The following is an 18591-nucleotide window of genomic DNA, read 5'->3' on the forward strand; positions in this document are numbered from 1 at the left end:
ACTTTAAACACTAAATCTATACTAAACTTTAAATATGAGCCATTAATATAAAATATAATAAATAAAAAACTAAAATTATTTAATTAATAAAAAATATAACTCTCTATATTTAATAAAAAATATTTAATGGCCTAGAAGTAAAAGATTTCCATTCAATACAATGGGCTTGTTTGGGTGAGCTTCTAAGAAAAGATCTTTTTTTGAGTTATCTTTTTTTAAAAGATCTTATAGAGAAGTAAAAGTAATTTTATGTTTGGATATCTCATGTAAAAAAGTCTTTTTATCTATCAATTATGTTTGGGTATAACAATATAAAAGTATTTTTTTATTTATTTATTACATAAAAAACATCTTTTTTTTAAGGAAAAAAGATCTTTTAAAAAAAGATGTAAATTACAACTTCTCAAAAAAGATCTTTTTTTTATTTTACTGGTACTTTTACTTTTACTACTAGAAATTTGCCAAACACGTTAAAAAATAAAATAAGATCTTTTTTCATTGAAAAAAGATCCTTTTTAACAAAATAATGGCGCCCAAACATGCACAATAAATATAATATTAAAGTAATTTTGACTTTTGTAGATAAAGTATAACAATTATATTAGTTATATATTATTATCAGCTACTAAAATAATTATTAATATAAAATATATATTAAAAATAAATTAAATATTAATAATATTTAAAAAATAATATAAAATAATTAAAATATTTTAAATTTATATTATTTAAAATTTATTAATTATTAATTAAATAAAATAAGTTAAAAAAAATTTTATCTTATTAACTTTTTTTTTATCTTATTAACTTTTTTTTTTTAATCTTACTATCATACCTTTAAACAACACGTATAAATACATTGTTAACTAACTTTGATGGCTACCAATTTTGAAATTCAACACGTGAATGTGAGAGCTGAAAGAGAAGCCAGCGTAGAGAGAGAGGAAGAAAGAAGATGGAGGATTCTTTCATGTCTCACCGTTCAACGTTCCTTCTTCCACCGCAGAATAAAGACAACACCTCTTCTGTAACTAACTATGCTCTCGTCATTCTCAATCAGCGCCTTCCTACCTACGCACCTCTTCTTTGGGACCACGGTACTCTCTCTCTCTTTCTCTCTCTCTTCTTATTCCATTGTCGTTTTGTTTGTGTTTCTTTATTTCTCTGTGTCGTTTTGCGTGCTACAGCGAAGCTGAGAGTGTGTGCTGACGGTGGTGCCAATCGCCTGTTCGATGAAATGACTCAGCTTTTGCATTCTGAACAGCCATCTCTTCTTCAATCCAGGTTTCCCTTTTTTTTTTCCAAAATTTTTTGCTTGCATGAGTGTTTTGTTCAATTCAGAAAAGAGGGTATCCGAATTCAGAATCAAAATTGAAAATTGTAACTTTTTTTTATTTTTTTTCATGACACTTGCTTGCTCCAAAATAGTTAGGTACTTATTCTTCCTTTAAAGTGAGGTTTTATGTTCAGAGTCTTGTTAGTAACTTTGAGAGTTAAAAATGGAAATAAAATTGGAGTATTGATTTTTAAGAAAAATGGAAAATTGTAACCTTGTTTTGTCCTTTTATGTACTTCTGGCTACTGTGTCACTATTTTATTGGGGTAATAATTTCATTTTCTAACTATATGTATTTGGATGTAGTCATCAGTTCTATTCTAAGTGGTTTTTTGAGGTGTTTTGTTATATATTCTTTAGTCGGAGATTTAGGTTGCTGAGTTTTATATAGGTACAAGCCTGATGTAATCAAAGGTGACATGGATTCAATCCGGACAGAAGTACTCGAATATTATAAAAAGCTGGTATTTTGCTCTGTCTATTTGTTCTATTCTGCATTGGTCTTTTTGCCTTAGCTTTTATATGCATGTGAAGTAGTGGAATATGGTTTTAATGGTTCAACAAATTCCCATTTAAATTGGTCCTACTTATTACTTCCTTATATGTGATCTTTCCATAAATCATTCCAAGGGTCTTATGTTTGTATCCTGTCTGCAGGGAACTAAGATAATAGATGAATCTCACGATCAGGATACCACAGATTTACACAAATGTATATCGTACATACTTGACCAAACACCAGATATTGATAAATCAAAAGTAAGTTGCTCATCTGGACAGTTTTTTTTTTATACTTTTTAATGGTGCTTGGTGATTTTTCTGTTGCCAAATCGATAAGCAACTATTGCAATAATTGAGACTTATTAATTTTATGGGATTAGTCCAGCTGAGCACTCTTGACTTTTTCCCCACTTTTCCACTTGACATAATCACAGCTTTGCATTCTTGTTACCGGAGCACTTGGCGGGCGATTTGATCATGAAATGGGAAACATCAATGTTCTATGCCGTTTCTCTAACACTCGAATTGTCCTTCTGTCTGAGGATTGCCTCATTCACCTTCTTCCACGGAGTCACTGTCATAAGATCTTTGTTCAATCTTCCATTGAGGGTCCACATTGCGGACTGATTCCCATTGGAATGCCATCTGCGAAGTCTACAACCACCGGCCTCCGGTGGGACCTTAGTAAGTATATCGTTGTAATCATCAATACTCTTCCATGGTTTCTGCCTGATGACATGCTGATACAAAAGTCCGATTCTTCTATAGTCAATTCAAATTACTAGATTAGGTGGACTTTGCATATCCTGTATTTCTTGTGAATAACTTAATAAACACATACTGTATCTAACTTAAAGCGATCGGGCAGTTGTTGTCCACTTGTCCTTAAAGGCAGATCCTGAATGCAAACTTTGTGAATAAAATGGATTGGTATGGGGAGCTAACTTGGTTTTTTAAACCAGATATATGTAGTTAGTGTTAGGGTGTGTCTTGTTTTAACACATGTAAATGGTGATTCTACAACTAAAATTTTTTTATATAATTGCAAAAGCTGGAAACTATTTTATGAGAAGCTATTATTATCAGTTTCCACTTAATGGCATATATATTTGTTTCAAGTTGGATTAATCTATCTGGATTAGTTTTGAAATTTTATCCAAATTTGTGTAAATGCAAAAACAGCAAATATATTATAAATTTGATTTTTTGTTGTTGGATACTTAGATATGGCTGTGATGGTTCTGATTAATTAATATAGTCTTTTTTAATCACTGTTGTTAACTTGTTTGATAGTGGAAGCAGATGATAACTAACTAATATCTTATTTTGTCTATTTCAGATAACACAGAGATGAGATTTGGTGGCTTAGTAAGCACATCAAATATAGTAAAAGGAGATATAGTGACAGTTCAGTCTGATTCAGATCTTCTTTGGACCATTTCCATCAAGAGGAAACCCTAGTCAATGTTACTCATTCCACTGAAGCCAATTACACTTATATGAGCAGAGAAAATTCATGGATGAATTTTCTGACAAGCATAGAGATGAGTATTTACCAAGATGCCAAGGGGCATTGGGCATGTACTACTAATTAATGAGCATTATGGAAGCGAGCAATGTACTAAAGAAGATGAAGCAACTTTAGGTTGCCTTCTGATTTTCCACTTCAAGCTGTAAGTTTATTAAGCTATCAAATGTTAATTTCCATTCATTTGTGTCAATACCATTATTTTAGAAATTTGATCACCTTATATAAGGTCATTCAACTTTGTTTCATAACGGATTAATCCGATTTGATAGTTGATACAAATATACACGGGCATTAAGTATGCCACTTTTTGTTTTTGATATTGGTGTGGCAACGGGGATAATTAGAGAAGTAGAGGTTTAATTAGAGAAGTAGATATTAGACTGTCCAATTTGTAGAGGTACAGGAATCGGATTGTCCGATTTGTGTTAAAAAAATTAAAAATTGAGGTACAGAAATTGGATTTTTCAATTTGTGCACTTTTCACAATTTTAAAAAACATAAAAAAATTAAGATATTATGGTATATCACTACTTTTGCTTTCATATCCAAAAAATAAGCCTTAAGTATGCTTTGAATATTAGTGAATACTAAGATAAAATAAAAAATGAGAAAAAATTCAAAATTTTCAAACAAATTTCAAGATATTTTGTCAATAAAATTTTCGATTATGTTATGTGTACATCAAAATCAGTTAGCTATCAATATAAAATATATGTTGAAATACAAATACACATTAAAAATAAATTAAATAACATATTTATTATTTTAAATTTTTTTGTAAAATTTTATTACTTGAAAAGTTTTTGAATTTTTTTTGTCAAATAAATTAATTCTTCTATGGTTTTTAATAAAATATTTAATATGTATATTTAATAAATAAATTTTTCATAATTTTTATTAGAAGATAAATAGGTTTTTTTAAAAATATCATTATAATAGTTTGGTTTGATATTTTTTAGAATTAATTGACATGCTTACTCAATAAAAATTATAAGGCAAATGATGATACAAGTTTAATATATTGGATATATATATATTATTTTGTATTAAAAATATTTTTTTATTAAAATATTATATTTATACAAAATATTATTCATAAAATAAAGTATCCTATATTTGTATATATGTAAATGTGTTATGTGCCGTTGAGTTAACTCTAACTTGTATAACGAAACATGTCCAGATCGTAATCTAAATATAGTTATATTTTACTCTTTAGGGTATTTTGGATATTTTCTTTTAAAAAGATAGAATCATAATGTGATTAATCTAGTCACGTTAACTAAAATAAATCTTTTATTCGGTCTCATAAATTTTAATGTTGAATAATCTTGTCTTTCACTATTTTTTTTTTCCATTATAATTGAAGTCATCAACCATATAAACTATTAGATAAAATAGGTTAGGATTTAAGAATGATTAATATATAATATAACTCATCATCTTTTTTAATTACTATAAAAGTAGACATATTAGTCATTCAAATTTGTATATATAAAGTAATCAATTTGTTGACAATAGTTTTTTTAATGATAGTTTTAATAAAAGAGAGATTTGATAGCAAATGTAAATACGTTTTGGAATAAATAGAACAGTGTAATGTTATTGAAAATTAACTTGTTATTAAAAATTTGAAAAATAAAATATAAAATATTCTAAATGTATAATTCTAAATTTTAAATTTTAAATTTGAATTATTTATATAAAATTTATTTAATTAATTAATTAATAAAAAATGTTTAACTATGAATCCATTTTGATAATTATCAAAACCAAATAAGATAATTTTGTGTTATTTTTTGCTCCTTTTTAAAAGTTTTGTACAAATTGATGAATATAAGATAATGAATGAGTGTTTCGTCTAATTTGAACAAAGCATTTAAATATGTCTTTAGATTTTTTGCATTTAGTACAAGTTTGTCAAATACTTTCTTAAAAAAAATATCAGTTGAACTGTCTTAGTCAACTAAAGTTCTGTGCAAGTTGATGTTTACTAGGATAATTGTGATTATTACTAGATCGTCATAACAGGATAATATACTTATAGCATCTATTTTAACGAAGGTGATCTTAGATAGATAAAGGGTCTTGCTTCCTAGCTCCGACCTAGAATACCTCTTTCAGGTGTCTTTTTTGGAGAGATTTTTTAGACTTCTACTTGTAAACTCTCCTGCAATCATATGGCGGTGATGCTTAGTAGTTTTCTAGGTTTATTCAATCCTTCTTTTTTTAATCTTTTAATTTTTTTTGAATGTCTTGTATTTCTTGTATGACTTATTAGTTTCCATATATTTATCAAATTTGTCATCTTATGTAAGTTTTTCAATAACATTTTTTAAGATTATAACAATCATTAGTGTGATGGTCATAAATACAATGGTATTTGTAATATTCTGACTTGTCTCTTTTCTTATTTTGGATAATTCGTAGAGGTGGTAACTTTTCAACTATTAGACAAATATCTTTATAAACTTTACCTGAAAACATTCTTAACAAAATGTAAGAGTGGTGCCTCTTTGTCTTATTAGTATAGTCTTCGTTCTTTATTTGTTCTTCCTTTTTATCAATCTAGCCGGCCTCTTTGTTTTGATGAGGTTTTTTTAGTTGGTCAGTTTTTTTTACATTAATGTATTTTTCTGTCTTTTTTGGACCTCGTGAAGAGAGGTTAGATGTTTCTGTTAAATTAGTTATAAGAAGGGTGCATCTTTGATACCGTTTACTAATTCAATTATGGCTACTTCTGTTGGTACTTGGTAGGATCTAGATTTTTAGGCAGACTTTATTGAACAATTTCATATAGATTCTAAGGGACTCCTTAGATTTCTGTTTTATCCCTAGTAAACTTAGAACATGCTTAATTTTGTCTTTTGAATGAAAAAAGTGGGTAAAAAAATTTTTGGCCAAGTCATCGAAACATGTTACCGCTTTTGGAAATAGATTATCAAACCATTTTATGGTTGCTTTGATTAATGTGGTCGGGAATACCTTACACTTAGTTACATCAAACGCATCTGCTAAATACATACAACTCTTAAAATTGCTGAGATGGTGTCGGAGATCAGTTGTACCATTGTAAAGGTCTATGTCAAGGCTCTTGAAGTTTTTGGAGACTTTAGCGCGCATGATTTCTTTGAAAAAGGGATCACTCCCAAAGAAAATTGGATCCTTTTTCTCTCGATCTCTTTACAGTTGCAGCTCATATTCTCGCTGTCGTTCTAACTCGATTTCTAATTATTCGAATAGTCCTTGGTGCCATGAATATAATGAGGGTCATAATCTTTGCAGCATTTCTTCGAAAACTATAAATCTGAAAAAGCTTATTCTTTGTCCTCCTTGCTCCTATTTATCTCTTTCATCAGCAAAATCTTTATCTTTTTCAAAATATCGAGGTAAAAAAAAGTGTTCGATCATAATTGTAGTGATCTTTACGTTGTGATCCTGAGTCAGATGCCGTACATCCATCTTTTGGATGAACGTTTGTTATGGTTGATGGTTGATCTTCAGGTTTTCGGCAATGACGCCAGTCTTTTGAACATAACAAAATTTTAAAAAATTACAATTGAAAAATACTTTAAGATTGATGAATAACGAGGTATTTATAAAAAGAAGTGATCACTTAGTCATCACTCTTAAATTTATTCACTAGAAATAATAGATAGTTTCTTCTTTAGCCTTTGGGAAGTTTTTTTTTTTTTGTTTTTCATGATATTTCCCAATCCGGCAGGTCAAGTATTAATCCATTGCAGTACTGAACTCTATTTAAAGATTTGTCACTGGCCAATTAGTTTAGCCTCTGGAAAGTTATCCTATGAAATAGTAGTTGAACTGTAAGGTAGTGTTTGTTTTCAGGTACTGAGACAGAGACTGAGAGACTGAGACTCAGTATCGTGTTTGTTAGTTCAGAGACTGGTACTAAAATTTCTGTCTCTGTCTCGAAAATTTCAGTATTTCAGTACCTCCAAAAAGTAGGGACACAGGGGACTGAAATTTTTAGAGATGGAAACTGAAACTTTAATAACATTTTATATCTAAAATACTTTCATTTCAATTAATTAATTCTAATTTTACCTTTTGTGCAAATTAAATTAGAGTTTAATTCTTGTTTCAATTTCTGTCTCTCATTTTGCACCAAACAAAATACTGAAATTTGTTTCAATCCCTGTCTTCTAATCTCTGTCTCTCAGTCTCAGTCTTTCTGTCTCTGTCTCTCCACCAAACGCTACCTAAGTATCTGAAGTAAAGAATGACAAGCCAGGTCCACAAATCGACCGTGGATATCAAATAGATTAACCCATGTAGTTTTGGGATTGACCTTTTTGAATTTGAACCGCTTTAACCTTTGAGGCCCACTAAAAATAGACTAGCTCTTTTTGGATTATGACTCCAATTATTTAGACCACAGTATGAATAAGTCTCATGTCTATTTTATTATTTTCTTCAATTTCCCTGTCACTCACTCAGGTTTCATTCCCGCTGCAATTTTGGCGGCAAATGTTGAAGGAGCTTCATGCGACTGGAACATCGTCATCAATGGCGGATGAACCGCAACTCATCAAGCCCATAGGGAAGTCCGTCGTGCACAGAATCTGCGCCGGCCAAGTCATCCTCGACCTCTCCTCCGCCGTCAAGGAGCTCGTTGAGAACAGCCTCGACGCCGGCGCCACCGCCGTCGAGATAGTTCTCAAGGACTTCGGCGAAGATTCTTTCCAGGTCATCGATAATGGTTCCGGCATTTCCCCAAACAATTTCAAGGTGACAAGCTGCTTTTTGGTCTGGAGGTTTTGGGAGCTAGGGTTTTAAATGAAATTGAATTAGCCTTCGGATTGGTTTCTAATGTGAAATGATAATTCAAACTTAACTAATCCTGAAAATTAACATCTTCCCATCATGTTAATACTTTTTTTTTTTGGAGATAGATTACTGCAAATCGTTAGTCGAAAGGTGGTAACTTCTTTCAATACTGCTAGCCTTTCTATGTATGCAAATTTCGAGTTTTAAAGAGAGTAGCAAGGTGCCATGGTACTCTATGAAAAACAAGATTAAAGGATTGTGAGGAGTTAAATATTCTAAATATGGCAAATGTGTTAACTTTTGATAAAGCTAACGTTTTGTATGCATGTAACTTTTCAAGTGAAGGATTATGAGTTGTTTTGGATTTGAAGTAAGCTAATTTCAATGTACATGTTTAATGGTTGCAGGTTCTTGCTTTGAAGCATCATACTTCAAAATTGGCAGATTTTCCTGATCTTGAGTCTTTGACTACTTTTGGATTCAGAGGTGAGGCACTGAGTTCGCTATGTGCTTTGGGGAATTTGAGCGTCGAGACAAGAACGAAGAATGAGACAGTTGCAACGCACTTGACTTTTGACCATTCCGGTCTGTTAGTTGCTGAGAAGAAGACTGCTCGCCAAGTTGGAACCACTGTCACAGTTAAGAAGTTGTTCTCGAATCTTCCAGTTCGAAGCAAGGAATTTAGCCGTAACATACGCAAGGAATATGGCAAGCTGGTTTCTCTGTTGAATGTAAGTTTCTGTTTTCTGTGCGAAAAGAGTTGAAACAAACTTCAATTCATTTTCTTTTTATAAAGTCACTTATTTACTGAAAATAAATAAAACTTGGGTGGTGTTTGGCTTGTCATCTATTTTCATTTCTTATCTCAGCTAAAAACAAATCAAAAATACTGCTAGAGAACTACTTTAAGGATCTAGTAAGTATTAACTAGTGTGGTCGAATTAAAGGCACCAAGGCTAAAAACTGTAATGGTTAGGTGAAGTTTTCTGGTTGAGGTGAGACATGCCTTTAGCTTCTATTGTTAACTATAAAAAACTTAAAATGTTCGGTCATCTAACTTTCATGCCCTTTGTACCTTTTCATGCTTTTGGATTTTCTCTATAGTTTATATCTCCAGATTTCCTTCCATGTTTTGCTTGCCACGTTTTTCTTGATTCATTGAGTTTACTAATATGGTCTACTTCTAACAAGTACTCTTCAGGCATATGCCCTTATTGCAAAAGGCGTTCGCTTTGTCTGCACCAATACAACTGGGAAAAATGTAAGGTCTGTGGTGCTTAAGACACAAGGAAGTAACTCTCTTAAAGATAACATCATCACAGTGCTTGGCATGAATACTTTCAGCTGCTTAGAACCATTGACAATATGTATATCAGATGGTTGCAAAGTTGATGGTTTCATCTCTAGGCCTGGGCAGGGTAGTGGACGGAATTTGGGAGATAGGCAGTATCTTTTTGTGAATGGTAGACCGGTGGATATGCCTAAAATCAGCAAACTTGTCAACGAGTTATATAAAGGTGCAAACCCTAAACAATATCCCATTGCAATATTGAATTTTACCATTCCTACAAGAGCATATGATGTCAATGTAACTCCTGATAAAAGAAAAATATTTTTTTCTAAAGAAAGTGCCATACTGCAAGCCCTGCGAGAGGGATTACAACAAACTTATTCTCCAAGTAATGTCTCTTATTCTGTTAATAAAGTTGAGAAGCCGGATGGCAAAGAAGACTGCATTGAGTTGGGTTCTTCTCATAGGAAATCTCTTATCATAACAAAACCGTCATCTCCAAATAATAGTCTTCCTGAGGAAGAACATAATATTGATTGTGATGATGATGGTACTTCCCAGGATGGGCACAAGGAGAAGAATAATACTGAGTGCAACAATGATAAAATTTCTAATGATGAGTGTGAGGCTAGGCATATTACCGATTCCAACAATTTTGCTCAATCTGTTAGTGGTGGTCAGGGGTCTCATGTTGAAGCACTGAAAATTCCTAACACTGATAGAAGTATAGTGCGCCAAGAATTTACCCTCAGAGCACACATCTCTTTAAAGGATGACAAGAGTAGAAGACAGTTGACACACACTGGTAGTATTATGCCTGATCAAGTTGCGGATGTCTCAAGGCGAGTTGAGAGTGGGACCACTTCTAACAAATATTCGGCCAACCAATCAAGATATGTTCAGTCAACTCTTAACAAATTTGTTTCTGTGAATAAAAGAAGTCATGATGACATCATTACAGCCTTATCTGAAGTACCTGTTCTTAGAAATAAAGCTCCTCAGTGTCACCTCAGGACTGCAAATGCTGAAACAAATGACTCTATTCCTAGATCTGTTTATTTTGATCAAATTGATGGAAATGCTAAGGAGATTGAGATTGACTCTTTGCAGAAACTTAATCCTGATGACGTCATGCACAAAAGTGAAAATTCTGTTAGAGGTGACTGTACTGACGGAGTGTGTAAAATGGTATGTGGGTTTGCGGTCAAATTTCCAGCATTGCTCCAATTTCGTATGTCTAGACTTTTTAGTTCTTGAAGAATAGTATTGCATGTGATACTATATATTGATATTGATGTAGAAATTTCTATTTGGAGCACTTACGTTGAAGTTTCCTGATATATACTCCACACAGTATTAATGTCTTTGCCTCATATTCATTATGCATTTTTATGCTGCTTTGTCTAGGGGGAAGTTCTTTACTTTGATTGCTTTCTTTCTTTCCAATAAAATTTCTATTCTTATCCAATAAGAAAGGTAAAGATATAAGTAACTGAAAATAAAATTTTGTGATTCTCTTTTGATGTGATATTCATATATGCATGTGCTGATTTACAGGAATTAGATCAAGAGAATAATAAAGCTGAAAAAGCACCAATAGCTCCTTCTAGCTATGATTTGATCAAGACTACAGATCATACTTTAAACTCAGATCCTCCATTATGTTCAGCTTCTGTACGGTTAGATTCTTCTAAGTCTTCTCCTAAGAAGTTGTTCTCCAGCCTGCAATTTTCCTTTCAGGACATTAAGAAAAAGAGAGAGAAGAGGCTTGCTATGTTGCAATCCAGTGAATATAGATGCAGAAAAAATAGCAGCAAAAGGTAGAATGGTGGTATCCTTGTATGAAATATTAAGCTAATCTTGTACTGACTGTGTCTCATAATTATTCTAGTTGCTATGCCGCTGCAACTTTAGAGCTTTCACAACCAGAAATTGAAGATCAGAAAGAAAGGGTTTTAGCTGCAGCAACTATTGAGTTGGAAAGATTTTTCAAGAAGGAAGACTTCAGTAGAATGAAGGTTGTTACCGTACTTCATATTATTATTTTATATGGTTGTAATACTAATTACATGGATAGGTTGTTTGTCTTTTCTTTCTAGGAGGCTTGTCTTTTATTATACCAATCGATGATGTCATTAATTTAAAGGGTTTTGCCAAACGCACTTGTTTGGATTACTAAAGTAGAAATTTTGTATGCTTTTAATGTCAAAATCTTATTTTATTCCTATAAAAAGCTTTTCTAGTTTAGTATTCTTAACAACTGCTCTTAGAAAACTTGTCAGTAAAACCATTTTTTAAATGTGCTAGTGGGTTTTTTTTGGCTGTTTTCTATCTTCTAACTAGTGAAGTTTAACTGCTTGTTAAGTTTTTCCCACGATATTCGACCCAAGTCATTTTTGTATTTGGAGCATAAAGGGCTGCATGTCTATCCTGACCATGGCAAAATATTACATTTATTCTTCAGCTGCTCAGCCATACAAGCACTCTCAGATTAAATATATAATGTAGTTATTGATGATGTCTTGGACGTAATGCTTTGATAGGTGATCGGCCAATTCAATCTTGGATTTATCATAGCTAAATTGGATCAAGATTTATTTATTGTAGACCAGGTAATTTCTAAACCCTTTTTTTACCTTCAAATTGTTGAATCTGCTGTTCTTCGCATCCCCTTGAATGGTAAATCTTATGTTGATGATTCTTTTGCTATAATCGAAATTTCACTTTAGAAATCATAGTTTGTAATGAAAGCTTATTTTCAGCATGCTGCTGATGAGAAATACAATTTTGAGCGTCTCTCACAGTCAACCATCTTGAACCAGCAGCCTTTACTTAGGTGAGGAGTGTGAAGGTGATTTTAAAGTTAGAGAGTTTGATTCGGGTTGAAATATCATTTTTCAAGCACTACTTCTGCGAATGTGACTGAGGATATATTTCTTCACGTACACTACTCAGATTCCACAAAATAGAGTACTGTATTTCTTCTCTGTTCATTATCTAAATTTTTCCAAGGTCTGAACCACTTTGTCACTATGTAGGCCAATCCAATTGGAGCTATCCCCTGAAGAAGAAATAGTTGCTACAATGCATATGGACATAATCAGGTATAAATTGTCATGTTGATTCAATGATGATAAGCTGATTTTACTTCCTTCAGGTTTTTGTCAGAAGCCATAATTCATTAATAGAATCCTGATATCAATCCTGCATTAAACAGATTATGCTTTCAGTTTAATATAGCCAGTCTTGCTGCTCTATTGTCTCTTACCACCTACTCATTTAATTTTGATTGTCACGAGTTGCTGATGGAGTTGAGCTTTAGAAAAATTGTTTTGGTATTCTCTCATCAGTTACTCATTTTCAGGAAGAATGGCTTTACTTTGATAGAAGATCTAAATGCACCACCTGGCTGCCGTTATAAATTAAAGTCCATCCCTTTCAGTAAAAATATAGCCTTTGGAGTTGAAGGTAGGTTCTTTGGATTTTTTTTTTTTTTTGGATTTTAACCATGTCTATTGATTTATACGTTCGAAGGTAGGTCAAGGAAGCCTCAGCCCTAAAATCCTGTGTGCATTTGATATGTGATTCTCAGTCTGTGATATCATGATCATCATAATACTGTACTGATATTAGGAGATGGTTCATCCCAATCTGGAAATTTTTGCCTAATTAAAATGGCTTAAATTGATACTTGATTCAATTTGAGGGCATTTCTTCTTGTGCATACGTATTCTTTTTAGAGATTTCGATTAATCACAGTGAATTATATACTCTATGACATGATTTATAGACTGCATTTATTATTACTATTATTATTTTCATAGATAAAAAGAAAACAAAACAGAAAAATAAGGATAATGTTACTTGAGGTGATAACTGATAAGTGTTTTTTCCCAACAGATGTGAAGGAGCTGATTTCTACCCTGTCTGATGATCACGGGGAATGTGACATTGTTGGTAGTTATAAAATGGATACATCAGATTCTCTTTGCCCGTCAAGAGTTCGCGCAATGTTGGCATCGCGTGCTTGTCGATCATCAATCATGATTGGTGATTCACTTGGAAGAAATGAAATGCAGAAGGTACTAATAAGTGTTATTTTAGGCACTGCCCCTTCCTCTTCATGAAAAATTCACAAGCACACATTGGAGTAGCATGAGTAGGTTTAATGGGACACCAAATCAAAACAAAATAGAACTTTCAAATCTTTTCACACTGACAAACTGAGTCTGAATCTTGTAATAACTGTGTTTTTTCAGATACTTGAGCATTTGGCTGAGCTGAAATCTCCATGGAATTGTCCCCATGGCCGGCCAACGATGCGGCATCTAGTCGACTTGACAACAGTTCATAAAAGGTCAGAAGTCAGAACTGAAAATGCAGACTTAACAATGGACTGAATCTCTAAACTCCCATTGCCATATTGGTTTAGTTCAGGGAGTTATGTAACTTATTTTTTGTACAAAATACTTGTTTACTAATCTTTACTGTAAAATTTAATGAGGGGTCTATCTCGAGTTTTTTTTTTCTTTTTCTTTTTCTTTTTGACATTAGCATGCTTGATGCTATGCTTCTTAGTTCTTTGATGATAGTTTCTGCAGTAGCTGCATAACTTCTCAATTGGCATCTGTAAATGTTATGTTAGCTCTTCTGGCTTCTTTAAATCAAGCCGAGAGTTTATACAAACTAGAATGAGACCCACCCATGCGCGGGATGGGACGGTAAATTAATAATAATATATAATAAATATTAAAAATTATTATATTTTGTAGAATTAAATTAAATGTGTAAACTAAAGTTAAATTTAAAAGGTATTTTATTTAAAATAATTTGTAATACAAAAGATTTGAATGTTAGAGTTGTACAAAGTGATATATATTTTATTTGGTGATTTGATTTTTGCATTTGTTTTAGTTGATGGACTTGGTTTTTTTATGTGGCGCTTGTTCTCTTTTTTTTTTTATTGGTGGTTGTTAGAGTTGTTGCTTTCTTCTTTCTATCGTAGGTTATTAAGTTGTATGCACTTTTTATTATGTTGTTTGTTCCATCTTTGCATGTTGTAATGGGTGTTGAGATTCAGTGTTTTTTGTTGGAACAAATGTTTGGTAACACTGTGTTGTTGATAACTTTTTTTGAAGTTAAAATCATTTACTTTAACTTTAAATATAAGTGTAAGGTTGCACAAACTTTTCGATTGAGGTGGTGCTTCAATGTCATTACTTTTCTGGAATGTTATTAGATTCGAAACAGTTGTGCCTAACAATTTTTTTCTTTGCCATCAAATAGTACAAAAATTATTGTAATACTTTGATATGAAATAAGTATTGAGTTAGTAATTAATAATTTGATAGATGAGATTATGAAAAGTATATATAGAGTTACCTTATTGTTGGATATTGTGGTGTTTGATTACATGTGCCACAAATATAGTTGTCTCCTCTTCATTTAATATAATCATTTCTAAGGAAAGAGGTTCCTCTTCATTTGTGTGGTCGTTAATGTTTTTCATAGACGAACCACGCAAATTTTGATAAACCAATTGTCTGTTTGTTTGGTAATATTGTCCAAAGAATGAAGCTCCATTGAGTAAGTTTGAGATGTGTAATTCGGAAATAAATTTCTTGTGCTAAATTTGATGTTATTCGAAGGAATAGTGATAAGAGACTTATATAAGTAGGTCAAATAATATGGAATTTGAATATTTGTAACGTAAAATTTATTATGATTAATAATATTATTATGACATTTGTAATATGGATGTTGATTACATTTAATGAGTTATTTATAGAAATTAATTATTAGGGGTAATAAATTTATTGTATTGTTTATAACGGTAAGATATAATAAATATAGGGATATAGATTCAATGTCTTTGTAAGTTACAAATTTGATTAGACATTATTAATTTCTAATTATAGTTGTTTTTTATTTTTTTCTATATATATTTTGCTGATTTGGAAATAATAGGTGATTCGACAAAAATTGAGTGATTGATTCTAAAATTTTACCAAGTAAGCGACGTGGATAACATGACATTAGTAAGAGGAGAAACATGTCTTAAAAGTAACGTGGCTAAACTTATCCATCTATATTAAGAATAGATTCTTCGAAATTAGTTAAATTTAAATAATGAATTTTTTAACAGCCAAACTTATACAAGTTAATAAATATGATAACTCAAGATTTTGTACTGATGGAATAAATTTAAGAGTAAAATGTTGCTCCAACCCCTAATCATTGTTCTAAATAACAATTCATTCCTTATGATTGGAAAATAATAATGCAATTCTTCTGATGAAATTTTCATCCAAAATTAACGAACTTTATCTATGTGTAATGTTAACTAATTAAATAATTATATTTTAATGAACCATTCCAAGAAATAAAATACTTTTTGTTATGTTAGCAATATATTGTCGTAAAATAAAATAAGTAAATCTAAAAATATTTTAATGAAATATAGATACATAAATCTATAATAAATCATAAAATAGGATAAATAATTCTAAATTTTAATAAGTCATTATACCTACGATTAAATTGGTTGCTAGTTTTAGATGGTAGCAACCTCAGTTCTTTGATTTTTCTTAGAAGCTTAACCAACAAGTACCATACAATCCCATTTGCAGCCTAATATATAGAAACACAATCCCTAAAATTTAAAACTTGATCCTCAAATGTAGATACCCAGAAGCTGAAGTACCTACTGGAGAAGAACAATCCGGTACAAAAGCTTCCCACACAAAAAGGAAAAGCCCATTTAAGGTTTATTATGAATTTATGTATTTATGTTTATAATTAGTTAAGAGTTTAAATGTCTCAATAAAATTTTTTCAAGGGTTTATTTGTGCTACTGTACCGTAGCATATTACTATAAAGAGAAAAAAAATTGAATAAAAAAAAATTAATCAACTAGGGAGAAATTAGAGAGAATCAAAAGAGAGAGAATAATTTTATTGATGAAATTTCAAAAAAAAAAAGATACAAATTACTCAATTCATCGTTACCTAATTCTATCATAATTATACTATTTATAATAAATTATTCTCCTAATAAAAATTTTTTAATTGAACTATAGGCACATTTTTTACTCATTATAATTACTGACACAACAGGAGACATTTTGTTCCTTGAAATGATTCTTTAATATGTAATCAATTAATATTACACATAGACAAAATACGCTAACTCTAGATGAGAGTTTAATAGAAGAATAAAAAAGTCTAATGAAATTAATGGTTAAGAATTATATTGTCATTTTTAAATCACTTAGGAGTGAATGGTTATTTAGAGCAATGATTAGAGACTCATATGATATTTTACTCTATATTTAATTTTAAGGTATTGAGTTTAATTAATAAGTAATTTCAGTTCAATTGATATTTTTAAAAAATAATAAATTAATTTTTTAATCCATTAAATGTAATATTTATTCTACTATTTGAAAATCCAAATCCTAATTGCATATTGTTATAATGTTATATAATATTATTTTCCATTGTTAAATTTATATTTTTATTAAAAAATTCCTTTTATTTTTTTTGTTTATCTATTTCTCTCACTTGAATAATATTTTATAAATATCAAGAGACTTATTTTATTTCAAAAAGAAAAATTAAACTACCATTTCTATCTACAAAAGTTGAAAACGCTGATATATCTACCCATAAAAGACAAAAATTACCATTTGTATCCATAAAAAATAGTTTTTACAAGCAAAATTATCCAAACCCTAAAAAATTAAATAAAATTCATAAATTACCCTTCTTTCCACCACTATCATCTCCTCCTCCTCTCTCTCTCTCTCTCTCTCTCTCTCTCTCTCTCTCTCAGGAGCACCGCGCCAGCTTCTCCTCGCCACCATCACCATCGGCCTCGAACCAGAGCCTACTGCGTCAGAGACCCTCCTCTTCACGCTACCTTATCGCCGCCATAGCCAACCCTCTTCACTCTTTCCGCGTCGTAGAACCACCACCGTCGCTGCCTGATCCCTGCCGTTGTTATATCTACCTCTCCCCTAATTTCTTTTTGCTTTGTTCTTCATTACAGGTTCATGAACCAACCCATTTTTTTGCAGGCTCCGATGGTGCAACCAGCTCTCCCCACAGGTGGAGCATCAGGCCTTCACCCCCCGAAGAGGACGACACCATAATCAGAGCTCAAGCTCAGTTCGGCAACAAGTGGACCACCATATCCCGACTCCTCTCCGGCAAAACCGACAAAGCCATTAAGTACTACTGGAACTCCACCCTCAAACGCAAGTGCGCTTCCATGGGCTCCATCGATGATCCTCACTTTGCGCAACCACTGAAACGCTCCGTCAGCGTTTGCGCCGTCGTACCTGTGTCAATGAGGTCAATGGCGGTGTTGGAGAAAGCTTGGAGGATTTTAGGGTTAGAGTCATAGATCTTAACCTTGTTGCTTAGTGTTTTCGATCAACCCTTGAAGAAGTTGCAGCCTAGAGTGTGTGCAGAGAAAACCCAATCCATTCAGGCGGTGAAGTTAACGGTAGTGATGGCTGATGGTAATGGTGGTACTGTTGAGTCGCGATTAACACCGATAGAGGAGTGTGCGGCAAAAGGGTTAAGGTGACGGTTGAGGGGGAGGGTGAGACGGTGGTATGTGGTTGATGTTGGGATTGGGTGGTTGAGAACATTGAGAGAGAGAGAAGAAGGAAGGAGAAGATGATAGTGGTGGAGAAAAGGGTAGTTTAGGAATTTTATTCAATTTTTTAGGGTTTGGATAATTTTGCTTGCAAAAACTATTTTTTATGGATACAAATGGTAATTTTCATCTTCTATGGATAAATATGTCAGCGTTTTCAACTTTTGTGGATAGAAATGGTAGTTTACTCTTAAACCAAAATCAAATTTAAACTGCTAAAAATTGTACAAGATTGAATTAAGTTAAAGACTTAAATTAAGTCTCGGATCTTTTTCTTTTGAGATAAATACCAAATTGGTACCCGAAAGATTCTGGCACTAACAAAATGGTACCTCACTATTGTTATTGACAAAATGGTACCTGAATAATTTTAAAAATTGACAAGTGTGTCCTCATGCTCGTCGGACCACAGCTCCAGTGAGGACAATACTGAGCTGGCAACCGGTTTTTGCTGACAAGGTAAGTTTAATTTTAACT

General features: G+C 31.9%; 3 protein-coding genes across 3 annotated transcripts; all 3 read left to right on the forward strand.

Moving 5' to 3' along the window:
• Positions 1–891: 891 nt before the first annotated feature.
• On the forward strand, positions 892–3616 carry LOC130961563 (thiamine pyrophosphokinase 1-like). The gene is made up of 6 exons (XM_057887508.1): positions 892–1097; positions 1188–1284; positions 1728–1800; positions 1994–2095; positions 2272–2521; positions 3177–3616. The coding sequence occupies exons 1-6, from the start codon at positions 956–958 to the stop codon at positions 3296–3298; spliced, it is 786 nt and encodes a 261-aa protein (XP_057743491.1). The 5' UTR covers positions 892–955; the 3' UTR covers positions 3299–3616.
• Positions 3617–7792: 4176 nt separating this feature from the next.
• On the forward strand, positions 7793–14165 carry LOC130962265 (DNA mismatch repair protein PMS1). Its single transcript, XM_057888433.1, has 11 exons — positions 7793–8120; positions 8567–8890; positions 9361–10638; positions 11008–11270; positions 11342–11468; positions 11994–12062; positions 12213–12286; positions 12489–12554; positions 12815–12918; positions 13351–13532; positions 13710–14165. Exons 1-11 carry the CDS (start codon positions 7860–7862, stop codon positions 13848–13850), a joined length of 2889 nt encoding a protein of 962 aa, XP_057744416.1. The 5' UTR covers positions 7793–7859; the 3' UTR covers positions 13851–14165.
• A 347-nt stretch (positions 14166–14512) lies between these two features.
• LOC130963541 (transcription factor MYB44-like) lies at positions 14513–17856 on the forward strand. Its single transcript, XM_057889645.1, has 2 exons — positions 14513–14555; positions 17528–17856. Exons 1-2 carry the CDS (start codon positions 14513–14515, stop codon positions 17854–17856), a joined length of 372 nt encoding a protein of 123 aa, XP_057745628.1.
• Positions 17857–18591: the final 735 nt, after the last annotated feature.

Source organism: Arachis stenosperma, chromosome 2, assembly GCF_014773155.1.
Source record: "Arachis stenosperma cultivar V10309 chromosome 2, arast.V10309.gnm1.PFL2, whole genome shotgun sequence".
In the NCBI taxonomy this organism is placed as follows: domain Eukaryota; kingdom Viridiplantae; phylum Streptophyta; class Magnoliopsida; order Fabales; family Fabaceae; genus Arachis; species Arachis stenosperma.

Excerpts from the sequence above, each read along its gene's own strand:
- LOC130963541 (XM_057889645.1), top strand. The coding sequence starts at position 14,513 with ATGGGTGTTGAGATTCAGTGTTTTTTGTTGGAACAAATGTTTG. Across the intron at positions 14,556-17,527 it reads TTTGTTGGAACAAATGTTTG|GCTCCGATGGTGCAACCAGC; the intron begins GTAACACTGTGT and ends ATTTTTTTGCAG.
- LOC130962265 (XM_057888433.1), top strand. The coding sequence starts at position 7,860 with ATGTTGAAGGAGCTTCATGCGACTGGAACATCGTCATCAATGGCGGAT. Across the intron at positions 10,639-11,007 it reads CTGACGGAGTGTGTAAAATG|GAATTAGATCAAGAGAATAA; the intron begins GTATGTGGGTTT and ends GCTGATTTACAG. Across the intron at positions 12,063-12,212 it reads ATTTATTTATTGTAGACCAG|CATGCTGCTGATGAGAAATA; the intron begins GTAATTTCTAAA and ends GCTTATTTTCAG.
- LOC130961563 (XM_057887508.1), top strand. The coding sequence starts at position 956 with ATGGAGGATTCTTTCATGTCTCACCGTTCAACGTTCCTTCTTCCACCG. Across the intron at positions 1,801-1,993 it reads TCGAATATTATAAAAAGCTG|GGAACTAAGATAATAGATGA; the intron begins GTATTTTGCTCT and ends TCCTGTCTGCAG. Across the intron at positions 2,522-3,176 it reads CGGCCTCCGGTGGGACCTTA|ATAACACAGAGATGAGATTT; the intron begins GTAAGTATATCG and ends TGTCTATTTCAG.